Genomic DNA, 16,861 nt, shown 5'->3' on the forward strand with positions numbered 1-16,861 from the left:
TTTCCTTCATTTGTTGTGTTACAGCAAAGAACAGCTCAAGTAGATCACCTATCAACACGAAGTCGTAGACCTAGCACACCCAGCAGACGTGTTGGACCACGCCGGTGGAGACCTACTCCTACTCTTCCTGCTTCCACATCATATCCAGGGCTTCTGTTACACTTCCTGTAAGTGTTACTTACTATATTGATTAAAAATAAGGGTGAGCCGTAAGTTACACAACCTGAAATTTAAAAAAAAAATATCATGACTTTCTTACTATCAGGAATGTCTGTGTTGGCAAGAGATGGCATTGTAAGACACACACACACACTCTTTTTTTTTCCCCCCCCAGACTGAATGTGCGTTTGTTGTTGAAAGTTACTTCAAATTGTAATCTTTGTTAAATTGCCAGGAAGAGTTTAGGGTAGCTTTTCCTGAAATAAAAGCACCTAACAACTGAGAAGATTTCACGCAAAGTCCCTCGTTTCGGAAAAACCAATAGCGTATGAAGGAATCCGAACATTCCGGCTGATGTTCGGTCTGAAGTGATGCCTGAGTGGCGAATATCCATGCATCCTTGATACGTTTTCTGAGAAAGTCAATCTGAAAACTGTCAGAAAACTGGAAGGTCTTACAGGAGCGGTTGCAGACCCACAAAAAAATCTGTAACTCTGTCTAATATCACATTTGAAAAAGACTACATTACTGTCATTGTTTTTTGTGTTTTATTTGCAATAGTGATTATGTTTTATACTCCGATGAACAATAGTTCCATCTATGTAGCTATGTAAACAGCCAGAATTACAAAGATTGGAGTTTAGTAAACCCTCATGTTTTCCCAAAGTTGCCATTAAATCCACAGAAAGTTGGAGTTGTGCGCAAAAGAACTGTATGCCTGTTGGTGGCTCTTCCTCCTCAGAGTGTGACCAGGATATCGTCGTTCAATTAGTAGTGTTAAAGGTGTGTAAACGACACTGCTAGTTGCAGCAAGATGGTGTAACAGTGCACACATCAAGTAACCCAATGATAATGTAGTTCCTTGATGGAAGTACCATCTTATGTGACCTGCGGCCACCTAGATTACCGGATTTATCTCCCCAAACTTTTTGTTTGGAGACGTCTGAGGGATAATTTCCAACAAAGTTTGTACGTCATTCTTAACTTCTACTTTCCTTCATCGTACAAGAGCTTCTAATTTTTTTCTGCCGTTCCAGGAAACACTACTTCCTCTTATATGCCTGAAGAATCTACAATAACTCAAGCAGACGATTTGGAAGGAAAACTTGTAGGAAAAAAAGTTTGGCATTAAAAAAGCTGAACTTTGGCTGAGGTCCAAGTGATTGAACAGTGTAAAAATCTTCAATAATTTGATATACCATATATTAGAATTTATCTTTTCTACTTCATACTCCAAGTCATTAGCTTATTTAGTGTTACTCATTTTAAATTATACACATATTATAAGTGTGTTAAATTACTTATAAAATACCAAGTATTGCAGTGTGCTAAAATCAATAAATCGTCAAAATCCTGAACTGGTTAAAGGGCCCCTCCCATAATGAATGCTCCAAGGTTCTTAACTGCGGTGAGATCATGCGACCTTTAGAAACTGATGCTGTGTGTGGATGGGCATTCTCTTGCTGAAATGTAAGTCCAGGATGGATTGCCATGAAGGCCAACAAAATAGGGCGTAGAATATCAACAACATACTACTGTGCTGTAAGGGTGCCATGTATGACAACCAGAGGGGTCCTACTATGAAATGAAATGGCAGCCCAGACCATTACTCCTGGTTCGCAGGCCATATGGCACATGACAATCAGGTTGGTATCCCATTGCTATGCCAGGCATCTCCAGACATGTCTTCACTTGTCATCAGGGCTCATTTCGAAGTGGGACTCATCACTGAAGACAACTATACTCCAGTCAATGAGATTCCAGGCCGAACATGATGTAAATCATATTTACCCATTCAGACAGTACCTTTGTGGTACGTCATGCTCTATGAAATGACATTTTATGGAGGAGGGGAATTCTGTTGTATTCATGAAGCTTAGAAGTTAGAGCTAGTTCGTCAAGTTGAATAAGTTTTAGATTGAATTGTTGAATCCATTGTAGCTTGAATTTTGTAATTATACAGTTTTATGGTGAAACTACATATTTGTTTCCTTTTTTTTTTTTTTTTTCCACTTCTGTCTACAGTGCTATGTTCTCAAATGCTCCATTGTCACCATACAGTCAAGCTGATTTGGGTAGCCCTGATTCAACAGAGACTGAAAACTATGAAGCTCTGCTCCATTTGGCAGAGAGATTGGGTGAAGCCAAGCCTCGTGGACTGGCAAAAATTGAGATAGAGCAGCTACCCTCGTATAAGTAAGTAAATTGAATTTCAGATAATTGTAGTTTCACTATTGTAATAATGTAAGGAATGGGTGTAATTATTACCTTCAAGTAATTGGTTTTTGTTAAGTTGGTAAACTTATGATCTTTTTTCCCTCTCCATGCAGATGCCAAGAATAGCAACATTTTGTTGCCAGTAGGACTGAAACATTCCTCAATTATGAGCATTCAGTTAGTATAATGCCGTCCATTATGGTTTTAGTTGCAGACTTGAAAGACCCTACTTAAGCATTTATATTATTTCTAGGTTACTAAAATACATTATTATTATTTCATTATAACAAATCGCTGTCATCTCTGTGTTATGTGGTACCACATCTAAAATATTGGGAGACGATGTTGTCTGAGAGTAACCTGACCAGGGTCTAACAAAACATGAACCTTCCCTATATTGCTTTTACCAGAAAATGATATTTATATAAAAATATTAACAATAAAACTAATTGATCTAGAATTTTGTCCAAAATATATTAAAAGTGCAGCAAACGTGATATATTTCTAATGAAATGAGTATCAGGTCAGTTCCACATAATTTTGGAATATTAATAAACATGAAATTTTGAATGTTTCCAGAATTCACTGAATGTTACACTGACTGAAGACTGAAACAATTTCTGATATTCACTAAACAAGTAAGCAAGGTCCCACAGTGTCTGGAATATTATAAAGTGATGAGTTATAAGATGCAAACAAGCACTAGCCAACACACATCTGTCAGATTCAAAGTTTTGATGTGGTCTAAACGCTTAACAAATGAAAATCCCCACCCTTAATCTTTCCGTATTGGAAGTAGCCAAGTGGCTTAATGGTGGACACCATACAACATACATATTTACTGGCACGTAACAACACGTAAGTCTACGTGGAGTATGGGTAAATGTACAAAGGAAAGGAATAACTCCCAGACACTGCAAACACACACTTATATGTAATTTAAGATGGAGAGGAGACAAAAATTAAAAAAAAAATGTCATTGCAGATGAATTTATAGCGTGTTTAAATGCTGGAAGAGTGGAGGAAATGTTAAGAGAGTACACACAAAAATACAATTTTTGTTATAAAACAGTTTTTAAGGAAAGAAATTAAATTGCAGTAATTTACAAAGGGAAAAACGCTGTGCATGCTGCACATTATTTATTTTACTTAAACCCTCGTGTGTGTTGCTTCTTTTAACAAGGCATCTTCAGTAGGTATCCTGGAACATCACGTTTTTTTGTTGTTGTTGGATATAAGTTACAGTTCAAAACAGTTCATTACAATGAAATAGAAGGGTACTTACAGATCAGTGTCTAATTCATTATTTGTAATCCAAGCAACTTTCTCTCACTGTTTGAAAGCCTACAGTTTTTCTTGTGGCCACTCTCTTTTTGAAACATAGCACTTTAACTGCCATTTTCTGTGTGTAGTTACATTTGTTTTTGTAACTGTTGCTTACATTCCAAGTTTGTGTTTTCAGTTGTTTTTATTTGACTGTATGTGTAATATTTGTGTGCATGCATGCATAGGCAAGGAATGGTATTTGCGATTATCCGTTAGTGTAAACAGTGAGTGGTTACTTATATTCACTTGGTTGTTTAGTAGTAGCTTGTTTTCATATACAAAACAAAGGCAGAAAAGAAGCTACCACTAAATTACAAAGTGAACATAGCTAACCACTCACTGTTTACACTAATTAATCACATAATACAAAAAAAATCATAAATAGATGATCACAAATCTTATTCCTCTCTTAAGTGTATAATGGAGGGGCGGGGGGAGAGATTTGTGTGCATGTATGGAACTTAATCAATACACATAAAGCCACACAAATAAACAAAAACAGCAAAACTGTTTAAAACACACACACACTTACACTTGAAACAGAAAAAAGACTCTAGGCCCAGAGTGTTGTGTTTCGAAAACAGTGATCTTGATAAAAACTGCAAGCATTCAACCAGTTTTCCACATTGGAGATGGCTGCTTTTTATTTGCAAAATAAAGAATTAGAACCTAAACCATAAGAACTTTTCCATTTGATTATGAAAACTTCCAGGGACTGTATTAAATCTATAACCAGTATGCGACATTCAAGAGGCATAATATGTCCGAATGCATAAGTAAAACAAAAAAAAAAAAAAATAATGTGCAGCATAGAAAAGACTTTTTTAATTACTGCAGTTAATATATGTCTGTTGTGAAAATGGCTACAACAAGAAACTTGAAAGAAATTAATTTCTTTTAACCTTTTTATGCTACTGAAAGCATAATTTAAAAAGCCTGGAATTTAAGATAAGTGAGTAGAATTCATAAATGTAGATTCAACAAAAAATATGATTACAAAAGTCTTTTTGAAATAGATGTGTGAGAGGAGAACTTACTAATAGTTGTGTTGTCCAATCTGTAGTTGGCTATGTAGATCAAAGGTGGTCCACTCTGAAAAATAATTATGGTTACCAATGTCTGTGCTTATTAACCTTTTCTCACCACTGTCTGAATGTCATCATTTGTGTATTACTTTCTGATACATTAGTTTTGGCGAGAAGCACTTCAGTACATATACAGGGTGTTACAAAAAGGTACGGCCAAACTTTCAGGAAACATTCCTCACATACAAATAAAGAAAAGATGTTATGCGGACATGTGTCCGGAAACACTTAATTTCCATGTTAGAGCTCATTTTAGTTTCGTCAGTATGTACTGTACTTCCTCGATTCACCGCCAGTTGGCCGAATTGAAGGAAGGTAATGTTGACTTCGGTGCTTGTGTTGACATGCGACTCATTGCTCTACAGTACTAGCATCAAGCACATCAGTACGTAGCATCATCAGGTTAGTGTTCATCACGAACGTGGTTTTGCAGTTAGTGCAATGTTTACAAATGCGGAGTTGGCAGATGCCCATTTGATGTATGGATTAGCACGGGGCAATAGCCTTGGCGTGGTACGTTTGTATCGAGACAAATTTCCAGAACGAAGGTGTCCCGACAGGAAGACGTTCGAAGCAATTGATCGGCGTCTTAGAGAGCACAGAACATTCCAGGCTATGACTCGCGACTGGGGAAAACCTAGATCGACGAGGACACCTGCAATGGAAGAGGCAATTCTTCGTGCAGTTGACGATAACCCTAATGTCAGCGTCAGAGAAGTTGCTACTGTACAAGGTAATGTTAACCACGTCACTGTATGGAGAGTGCTACAGGAGAACCAGTTGTTTCCGTACCATGTACAGCGTGTGCATGCACTATCAGCAGCTGATTGGCCTCCGCGGGTACACTTCTGCGAATGGTTCATCCAACAATGTGTCGATCCTCATTTCAGTGCAAATGTCCTCTTTACGGATGAGGCTTCATTCCAACGTGATCAAATTGTAAATTTTCACAATCAACGTGTGTGGGCTGACGAGAATCCACACGCAATTGTGCAATCACGTCATCAACACAGATTTTCTGTGAACGTTTGGGCAGGCATTGTTGGTGATGACTTGATTGGGCCCCATGTTCTTCCACCTACGCTCAATGGAGCACGTTATTATGATTTCATACTGGATACTCTACCTGTGCTGCTACAACATGTGCCTTTACAAGTACGACACAACATGTGATTCATGCACGATGGAGCTCCTGCACATTTCAGTCGAAGTGTTCGTACGCTTCTCAACAACAGATTCGTTGACCGATGGATTGGTAGAGGCGGACCAATTCCATGGCCTCCGTGCTCTCCTGACCTCAACCCTCTTGACTTATTTATGGGGGCATTTGAAAGCTCTTGTCTACGCAACCCCGGTACCAAATGTACATACTCTTCGTGCTCGTATTGTGGACAGCTGTGGTAAAATACGCCATTCTCCAGGGCTGCATCAGCGCATCAGGGATTCCGTGCGACGGAGGGTGGATGCATGTATCCTCGCTAACGGAGGACATTTTGAACATTTCCTGTAACAAAGTGTTTGAAGTCATGCTGGTATATTCTGTTGCTGTGTTTCCCTTCCATGATTAATGTGATTTGAAGAGAAGTAATAAAATGAGCTCTAACATGGAAAGTAAGTGTTTCCGAATACATGTCCACATAACATAGTTTCTTTCTTTGTGTGTGAGGAATGTTTCCTGAAAGTTTGGCTGTACCTTTTTGTAACACCCTGTATACAGGGTGAGTCACTAACTATTGCTACCTAGAATAAGTATGATAGTAGCTGAAAAGTTTGTGGGACAAATGTTGCATGGGACACCAGGGGCCATAATATGCTGTTGGTTTTTTGTTGCTAGGTGGGGTCTCTGGGGTGCTATAGTTTGGTATTTACTTTCTGATAGCGGCTATCGAGATGAATCCAGTGATGTGTAACAGTTAGATCACTGAAAGTCAAAAAGGTGGCGTGGACATCCGTTCACAGAAGGTTTTCGAAATGATGACCATTGGTATCACTGCAGTGCTGCAATCTTCTTATCATGGATTGACTGGTATTCCTTATCACTTCGGCACTTATAGAAGCACATGCTCCGACAATTCTCTCTCATATACCATGCAAGTAGTAAATATTCGCCAAATACGGCATATCCATCTAACGTGCCATTGACATGTAAACACCATTTGGCGGTTTCGCAATACAACACTAATAGGAACAGTAAGACTAGTGTCGTCAAATCAAGTGAATGTGAATGATGTATTCCTTTGAAGAACGATACGATATGCTTCTTAGTTATGGAGAATGCCAATGAAATTCAGTTAGAGCTAGAGACTTACACGCTGAAAGATGTCCTCAACATATTCACCCTACACGTCGTACATTTAAATGTGTACAGCAAATTAAAAATAACTGGATCTTTAATGCATCGGAAATGTATCTGGCAAAGGAAAGTTACTAATGAGGAAATGGAAATTGGTACTCTTGCCACTGTGGTTAGAGATCCTTGTGTTAGTTCGCATGAAATCGCAAGGGAATCTGGCATAAGCCAGAGTAGAATTATTCGTGTTCTGCATCGCCATAAATAACATTCTTACCATATCAGTCTCCACCAAGAATTAACTGGTACAGATTGCATGCGTCGCAATGAATTCTGACGATGGGCTCAACTTCAGATTCAGAGGGATGACACATTTATTAATTTGATTTCATTTACTGACGAGGCTACTTTCACAAACCATGGAAACGTTAATTTGCATAACGTGCATTATTGGGCAACAGAAAATCCATGTTGGCTGCGACAAGTTTCACTCCAGAAACCATGTCAGTGAATGTATGGTGTGGGATTCTGGCGGACAGAATTATACACCCCAACTTCATCGAAGGAAACCTTAATGGTAGGAAGAACACCACATTCCTGCGAGAAACATTAGGTCTGTTATTGGAAGAAATACCTTTAGGAACAGCAAAGAGAATGTGGTACAACACAATGGGTGTCTGGCACATTTTTCACTGATTGCTAGAAATGAGTTGCAGAAAAAATCCCCAAATCGTTGAATTGGGCACGAAGGAGATGTAGCCGGCTCGTTCGCCAGACTGCATGCGACAAGTTTCACTCCAGAAACCATGTCAGTGAATGTATGGTGTGGGATTCTGGCGGACAGAATTATACACCCCAACTTCATCGAAGGAAACCTTAATGGTAGGAAGAACACCACATTCCTGCGAGAAACATTAGGTCTGTTATTGGAAGAAATACCTTCAGGAACAACAAAGATTTTTTCTTGTGGGGATTCGTAAAAGACATTGTTTATAAAGATGTCCCAACTGCACCTGAAGATATGAGAGAGAATTACCAGAGCATATGCTTCGATAAGTGCTGATGTGATAAGGAATACCACTTAGTCCATGATAAGAAGATTGCAGCACTACATTGATACTACTTTGAACACCTTCTGTAAATGGACATTCATGCAACCTTTTTGACCTTCAAAGACCTAACTGCTACACATCATGGAATTCGTCTCGATAGCCACTGTCAGAAAATAAATATCAAACTATAGCAACAAAAAAGGTCATATTTTGTCCCCTCCCCTCCCCTCCCCTCATTGTCCCAAGCAACTTATGTTCCATGTCCCATTCTTGGTGGCAATAGTTAGTGACTCATCCTGTATTTCACAATTTGTGCTACACACAAAGAACAGTCAGTGAAGTCAATATGAAGTGTTCCGAATAAATCAGATATGTGATGAAACCGAATAATGGACCCATTGGACACCTTTTATTGTGCCACTAACATGCAGTTCCCATCGTCACCAAAGTTATCGCCAAGCATGAACATGCATCATTTTCCTTTCAGTTCTTGCTCAAAGGGGGTTACCGTATTTACTCGAATCTAAGCCACACTCAAATCTAAGCTGCACCTGAAATTTGAGACTCGAAATTCAAGGGGGAGAGCAAAGTTTTAGACCGCACCTCCAAATTGAAACAAAGTTGGTCCATTGTAACATGAGACACAATTTAGGTCGAATAGATGAATATACAGCTACAGTAGTTTGGTTCGAGTCGTAAGCTCAACATTTAAGCTTTATCAAGTAGCCATTGGTATGTGTCAGGCGCTCAGTCCATATTTATAGGGTACCCTTCCTTTTTCAAATGTTTTGTCTGGTTTGAATCGATCCCTTATTTTGCTTTAATCAGATCAGTGCCGTTCTCTTTGTTATAGGTGTTTACGTCACTCTAAGCTGAAAATGCATTATTGTACTGTGTCATGCATTGTTTGTCGAATTCTGTTGATGAGTGATTGACATGTCGCCGTTCGAGGCATGGCTTGCTTTTGTGCGCGCTACCGCCACTTACAATAAAAAGAAGAGAGGAATTGTCACGTAAGCGAAAGAATGACAAGAGACTGTTATTTGTTATTACTTACACTGCTGCTTTCTTTGATAATGATCAACAAGAACCAAATAATAGACTGCATATGATAGATGTTCTGAACGAGAGTTTAGCGAAAATTTTTCTCCGTTTGAAAATCCTTGCAGACGCCTGTTTAGTACATAACATTCCGCATGGAAATTAGTCATCTTAGATTCAAAAATCTAGTCAGTTGCCGTGCTTCATTTCTGACTGTATCACTATCCAGCATAAGAATAATACGAATATAATAATGACATGATACGTATATTCTTCCACGCTTGCTGGTGCCTCACTCTAGTTTCCTAGTTTATTAGGCATACGGGATTTAAATAAGATAGCAGCAAATACGAAAGAATACATGACATAATGTTTACATTCTTCTACGTTTTCTTTTAATTTATTTATTGGCGCAGAGGTTTTGGTGCCAGTATTTATCTTTGAGTCTGCACAAGCATGCCTGTGTAGCGCTATGTATATTCGACGGCAGAAGTTAGTTGTGGCGCCGCCTACCAACGTTTTTCAGAACTTCCGCTTACTCTGCACTCGATTCTAAGCCGCAGGCGGTTTTTTGGAGTACAAAAAGCGGATAAAAAAGTGCGGCTTAGATTCGAGTAAATACGGTAAGGCTAATAGCTTGTTGATGTACATAATATTTAATAATAAATCAGTACTTAAATACACAGCCGTAAAATTGGGCGTGTATTTACAATGTGCAGCTGATATTTTTATAGGCAGGTACATTGATACTTTTTCCGTTGATGTATCAATACTTTTTTGATATACAGAGAGCCGATAACAATATTTTTTAAAATATCGACATATCAGATACCCGTTGATCTTAAAAATGTTGTCGTACAAGAAGTTGACTAACACCGTGGTGTAGTGGTGATGATACTAAACTGTTGCATGGAGGGTCGCGAGTTCAAAACTCAACAAAACTGCACAATTTTAATTTCTATATTCGGTTTGAGTACATTCTAGAAGTATCCACAAATGTCAAGAATCATTGTACAGGCAGTTTGCTCTGCTCTATTGTATGTGCGAGTGCTGAAGAAACCTTCGTTAAGTGAAGTTAGTGTTCATCATTCATCTAGTTACAGCACATCTACGTGATATTATTCTGGACGAGGTGCTGGGTTTTGTAGTTTGTGATACCGCACATTGTCGACACAGTGGCTCTCATTAGGCCAAGACAGAGCCACCATTTACGTGGCGAGAAACCAGAGTTAGAGCCATATTCAACAGATCAGAATCTACCGGGGACAGAAGACAAGGACATTACAATGACAGCAACTGTGTGCCACCACATGAGACATCCTTTCGGGTTCTCTGGTGACAATGGCCAAGGTCCAAACATGTGGCTGAAGGTGTATGAACCTATAGCCAAATTCATCAAGTGGGATAATGCCATGTGTTTGGCTAACGTATTTTTCTACTTAGAGCGTACAGCCAAGCAATGGTATGAAACAACTAGAAGAAGTTCACAAGCTGGGAAGTATTCCAGGTGGAACTGCGCAAGTATTTCAGTGACACACTACGACAGAAGCGCAAGGCTGAAGATAAATTAAAGTGCAGGGCACAGCATCCAGGAGAAACTACAGCGGCCTACACTAAAGACGCCTTGGAGCTGTGTAAAATAGTGGCTCCTAGAATGAAGGAGGAAGATGAGGTTGCACTTTTCAAGAAGGGTGTTGCTGAGGACATGTATCAAGCCCTATTTCATGAAATGGTGCCAGTCTGTAGAGACGATACATCAAAACAGAATTACACGCAAGAAGTTTGAACGGCTTCCAAACGTCGTATCGATGTCTGTGATGGAGGAAGTGTTCTTCGTCGGATAGTGAAAGAGGAAGTTCATAAGGCACTTGGATTGCACGGAGAGCAAAAAACTGAGACGCTTCAAGAGGTCATAAGGGAGGAAGTGGAACAGACATTGAACACATTCTCTTGTCCCTCATTTCCCTTTAAACGGTGAAAAAGTCGAGACTCAGGCGGAGGTACATTTCCACAATGCCGCATGAGGAACCTGTTTAGGTACCAAGGAGGCAGATGTGTGGAGGACCCAGGATAACCAACCAGTATGTTTCCACTGTGGGCGGCCAGAACATGTGGTGCGCTATTGTTGAGAAATGTGGCAGATATTTGATGACGCCAGAAGACAGCAGACTGATCTTAGCCGACGCCAACTCTGGGATGACAAAGGCGAACAAGATGATGTTGGTGAAGGACGACGTAGGTCACCATCTCTGCAAGCTAGCCTCTGGAGAGGATGCTCCCCAACACGCTGATCAAGGTCTCTATCGTTTAGAAGCTCCAGCCGATCACCTAGCCACCGCAATCTGGAAAACTAAATGCTGTGACCTTCCTTGGAGGTGAGGCTGCTGAAGAAAAATACCCTCTGCCTTCGATCACTACAAAAATGATAGGAAACTATGTCTATATCCTCATGGGTGGCCGACCAGCCCAACTCTTGTGGACTCTGGAGCGTCATATTCAGTCATTTTGAAGAAGTACCGTTGCCATTTGCAGAAAATCGTGTTCATCGACAGAAAAAAAATTTCTGCTGAAGGTGGCTAATGGGAAATATGTAAAACACACTGGAAGATGTACTGTTTGTGTTGGTATAAGTGGCCATACACAGACCTTAGAATGCATCCTCTTGTAACTTAAAGCTCTTTGCAAGGTCATCAAGCTTAGACTGCAGAAGATGAATTAACGACATCTTGGAGCCCTCTAATGTCAGCAGCAAATTGCAACATTTTGAGCAGTGCTCAACAAGAAAAATAGCTAGACATTGAATTTTTTTTTTGCTTCAGCAGAAGTCAAAGCTTTAAAATAATTGACAGCTACACCCTCATCTTCAACAGTTTCAACAAATTCTACTATATCACAGAGATATTCTCCAAGGTACTCGACACTTTCAAACCACGAGTTCCACCTGGTGATGACAGGAATAGGGAAAAGTTTAGCTTTTGTGTGTACACCTACATATTTCTGAGCTAAGAACTGAATGTATGCATGCTTTCTCTTTCGGGTATTAAGGAATATGTGTTTTGTCTGCAAAACACAATGGTTCAAATCACAAAGTTCCACAGCCCACACATTGCCAACCAAATTTAATTTATGAGCCCAGCATTGTGTGTGTACTAACTCTTCCGAAACTAAAACCCTAACTGCTTTTATACACTTGCCCATGTAATGGGCTGAATCTGAAGTTATAGAAACTACATTTCTGTACTGAATTTCAAGTTTCTGTATTACACTCATAATTGCTTGTGCACATTCTGTAGCATTTGAATTTTCAATAACTTTCACTCCCCGACAAATAATTTCTGAACTACACCATCGCCACAACTAAGTACTTATATCAGAACCATGAACACACACTGCCCTTTTCTGTCTGTCGTTTCATCACAAAGAATTGAAACTCTTTCGTCTTTCACGGCTCCTTTTAATCTTTCCTCTTCTTCTTTGATGATTCGAGGTATGTAACCTTCCCGTAGTCTTCCAGCTGAGGGTAATTCTCCAGCACCTTAAAAATGTCAATATAACTGCTATTAGATTATTATGTATCGAATTAAATTACCACATTACCCAATTATAAGAATTTTTTTAAGTGTGTGCTCAAGGAAAAATTATTTTTAATATAGGCCTATTCTGACCAACAAAAATTACTGGCTATCAAGATTACCTAATCTTTGCTGCGATTAGCAGACGGTAAATTAATTATTACACAAACCTGGTATGTATTTGTTCATCCATTCTCTCAGCTTCGGATGATCAACTTTTTCCATCGGAATGTTAGCCTCAATGGAAGCTAGAGTAGTCGATAAAATGAATTCTTCTTTATCATTTTTCGCTCGTTTTGCCGCTGCAGTGACTTCCATGAGCATAGCTTGTCTTTTTATACCAGTAGTTGTTAGCGCCTTCTCCTTGTTCTTCTTATGGGAAGAACTGTTATTAATGTGTTTCAGGCATGTGTCCTTCCTCTGCCACTCAATACGCACATTGCAGTATTTGCACATAAGTATCTTCCTACTTTTGTCTAAAACATAAAATCCTTCTGACGAAAATTCCTTTTCTTGGTCGAAAACTGTCACTACCATATTAATTATCTGTAACACGAAAACAAAACACAAAATACCACACTCAATGCACCGGTGATCCACAACGATTTCCAACACACAATACTGAATACACCGCCAGAACACTGCAGAATGTCTTTGGAATACTCGATATATTATATATATCGAAACGGTGTACAATCGATATCCAGATTGTATTACCATAACTCCAATTGAATTTCTGCAGTTAAGTTCAATTGACGAGATTTTGCAAAGTTTCGTCAATTATTTCGTGATTCGGCTTAAAAGTAAATAGTTTCGCGTTTTCAGCAAGATGTGTAAAATTTCGTGAAAATTTCGCGATTTCGCGCTTTGCCAAAAACTGGTGCCTCTAGTGATAATACTAAACTTGCATGGAGTATTGTGAGTTCAAATCTCACCTGGACTGTACAATTTTAATTTCTATATTCGGTTCGAGTACATTCTAGAAGTATCCACAAATATGAAGTATCATTGTACCGGAATGTTCTGCCGCTGTATATATACTGTATGTGTTCTGGCCGGAGGCAGTTTGCTCTGCACTCTTGTATGTGCAAGTGCTGAAAAAACCTTCATTAAGTGAAGTTAGTGTTAGTCATTCATCTACTTACACCTTCTTCTATGTGACAATATCAACAGTCCTAGTAGTCACCACCATTCATTACACACTGTCGCGAACTATGAATAAGAGCCTCTGTGCCATTCTTATAGAAATGGCTAGCCACTGTCTTACAGCTTTGGCAGCAGCATCTCAGTTGGGAAAACATGTGCCATCTTTCATAGGCCCAAAGAGATGGAAGTCTGAAGGTGCTAAATCAAGCTTGTACAGGTGATGTGGTTAAACATTCCATCCAAATTTTGAAATGAGTTCTGAGGTTGCAAAACTGTTGTCGGGCCTAGCGTTATTGTGTTGTGAGCGGAACTTTGTCTTCTTCTCTGGCCTAAGTCTGGAAATTTGTGGTTTTGGCCTAGTCATTGTCGCCATATAGAGTTCTGAATTGACAGTTACCTTAATCTCCAAGATATTCAAAAGAACCACTCCTCGTCTATCCCAGAAAACTGTGTACAGACCTGTGTTGAATTTTGCCCTTGTTGGAAAACTGGCATGTCTCCACTCAGTGGACTGTCTTTCGGATACCAGCTCATAGTGTTGAGACATCTTGTCTCCAGTGATAATGGTGTTCAGATAAATCGTCACCTTCAGGCCAGCACATCTTAACAAATCCCATATCGCACTACTTTTGCAATAACAGAGATTGCATAACAACTTCTCTAAGGCATTTCATCCTTTTTAACACCACTTTTAATGCAGTACCAACTGCCTCAGCATTACTGACGTCTACTGTGCCATCTCCATTGCCACCTTTAGCTGTTTCATTAGATTTGAATCGTCACAGTTCAGTGGTGAGGAATTCAGTGACACTTTTTTCTTCTTCTTTTATGTACTCATCTCAGTATCGGACACCTGCTGCTACAGGACTAACAAACGTAATGAAACATTAGTGGGAAGATTCAAAAATTAGTAATACACTAACACAATCTGGTGCAAATACTCGACAAACGTGCTACGCATTGATAATGATTCCCTCCACCTTTTCCTTTCTTTCTGACAATTCTAAGTACAACCATTTCAATGTGTGCCTTTTATTTAATTTCCAAAAACAACCACTAGATGGAAGTCATTAAGGATATGGCATTACGATTGTTTTGAAAATTGTTAATGTTAGAAAAGTGGCAGCTCGGAAATTGGTAGAGTAGTTTCTTGTCAGTGCGCACTTAAAGGAACAATGTGGAAAATTTCACATGAAGGTGTTTGGGTGATACTTGTAAAGGTCTAGCTCAGTGACAACGCCTCGGATCACTTTATTCATCTTTTGGTGATTTGTCGCCTTCAGAAAGAACTGTTTACAACTGGTTTACAAATTTTATTGCAGTCACGATTCAGTCAGCAACAAATTTTGTAATGGTCAACCAAAATTAGTTGTTCCAAGCAATGTTGTTGCTATGTGTATGAGGATCAGCACATGACTTTGTCAACAGCAATAGTGGGTATAGTAATTCCCATCAGATCACTAAAGTTAAGCACCATTGTAGGCGACTAGTATTTGGCTGGGTGACCATCCAAGTAACCCGCATGCTCTTGTTTCACTCTGCCTTTACGGGAGGGTGGCGTAAAGTCCCTAATCAGCAGTGTTCAAGCAAATGTCATTTATTAAATTCCAGACCACTTTGCAGTGTCTCATGAAGTGAGGGTGTGCAACATTATTGTTGGTGATCCATCCATCTGATGGGCACGTTAAGCTCAGCAGTCACCTTAGTGCTCTTCAGGAAAAGCAGGCTATGCCAGCACCAGGTTCCCCCTCTCACTTCTCTCCTCATTATTTAATAAATATGTAAAACACGCACACACACACACACACACACACACACACACACACACACACACACACACAGTGGCAGCTGAACCTATCCTTTGGGGTCTTCCAGCCAGTCGTGGCGTATGACTGTACTTTAGTTTTACTTCCTGTGAGGTAGTGGTGTATTAAAGACTGCAATACTTTAGACTTTGCAAGAACATGTAGCTGTGAAAGAGATCGTTTCCCAATGGATTCTACACTATTTGGCCAAAGCTCAGAAACAGCCTCTTGTCAATTGGGGTTAGGAAATGCTCAAAAAGTCAGGTGAGGATGTGCAAAATATGTATACAACATTGTAGCAGAAGACAAAATTTGCATATATTTGTGCAAGCTGGAAACTTAATTAGCGGTCTACTGTGGGAGTTTTAAAAAGTGAAGCTAAACAAACGAAAGTGGTTCATTCACAAAGCACTTAACAGGAAAATTGTAGCTATTTCTTTGATTACAATGTATGTGTTGCAATAGTTGATTTATGGCCTTGATGAACAGTTAATGCTAAACGATTCATAAGTCTGATTACCACAAATCATTGATGAAATTAGATTAAAACAACCAAAAGCCTGGTGTCATTCTGCATCACGGCATAAAATAGTTGATTATTTGATAGAGGAATCAATTTCTCACTGCCTGTATTGACCTGATTTCATCCCCTAAAGACTTCGTTTTGTTCCCTTATTGCAAACTAAAAAAACACATTGACAGATTTTTATCACCTCGAGAAACTGATGGAATCCTTCCAAAATTATGTCGAGTGCTATACAGTAGCCAGAAACAGGAAGTACTTCACCACTAACAAATGGGATCATTTAGCTAATATTGATTGAACTATGCCAGGTAATGAATCTTTAAAACTATTTCCTCAAGAAAGACAGCGCGTAATAGTATTTGTGAAACAATATTGTTGGAAGAACAACATTAAAAATATCTGTTAGTTAATGTTTTACTTCAGAGTTGGTAAAAGTTGAAGGAAAGTGAATAAATAAAATTAAAAACTCGTGTAAATGTGTAACTTCTAGTAAAATTTATCTTGCAGTTATAAGAACAAAGCACGATTATTGTACACTTTTAACATGTAATCGCACTTAACCTACTGATGACAATGAAAATCTGATGAGCTGGACTTTTGATAAAGCAGCCCTTACGGAAGGCATGTGTATATTGATTTCAT

At 39.1% G+C, this 16,861-nt stretch overlaps 1 protein-coding gene across 1 annotated transcript in view; it reads left to right on the forward strand.

The window, feature by feature from the left end:
- Window positions 1–16,861, forward strand: part of LOC124802996 (RING finger protein 44-like) — a 127,441-nt gene that overhangs the window by 96,153 nt on the left and 14,427 nt on the right. The window contains exons 11-12 of the mRNA XM_047264099.1: window positions 25–167; window positions 2,185–2,355. Coding sequence (XP_047120055.1) covers window positions 25–167; window positions 2,185–2,355 — 314 coding nt within the window. The remainder of the gene's footprint in view (window positions 1–24; window positions 168–2,184; window positions 2,356–16,861) is intronic.

The sequence above is a fragment of the Schistocerca piceifrons genome, chromosome 6 (genome assembly GCF_021461385.2).
Source record: "Schistocerca piceifrons isolate TAMUIC-IGC-003096 chromosome 6, iqSchPice1.1, whole genome shotgun sequence".
NCBI lineage: Eukaryota > Metazoa > Arthropoda > Insecta > Orthoptera > Acrididae > Schistocerca > Schistocerca piceifrons.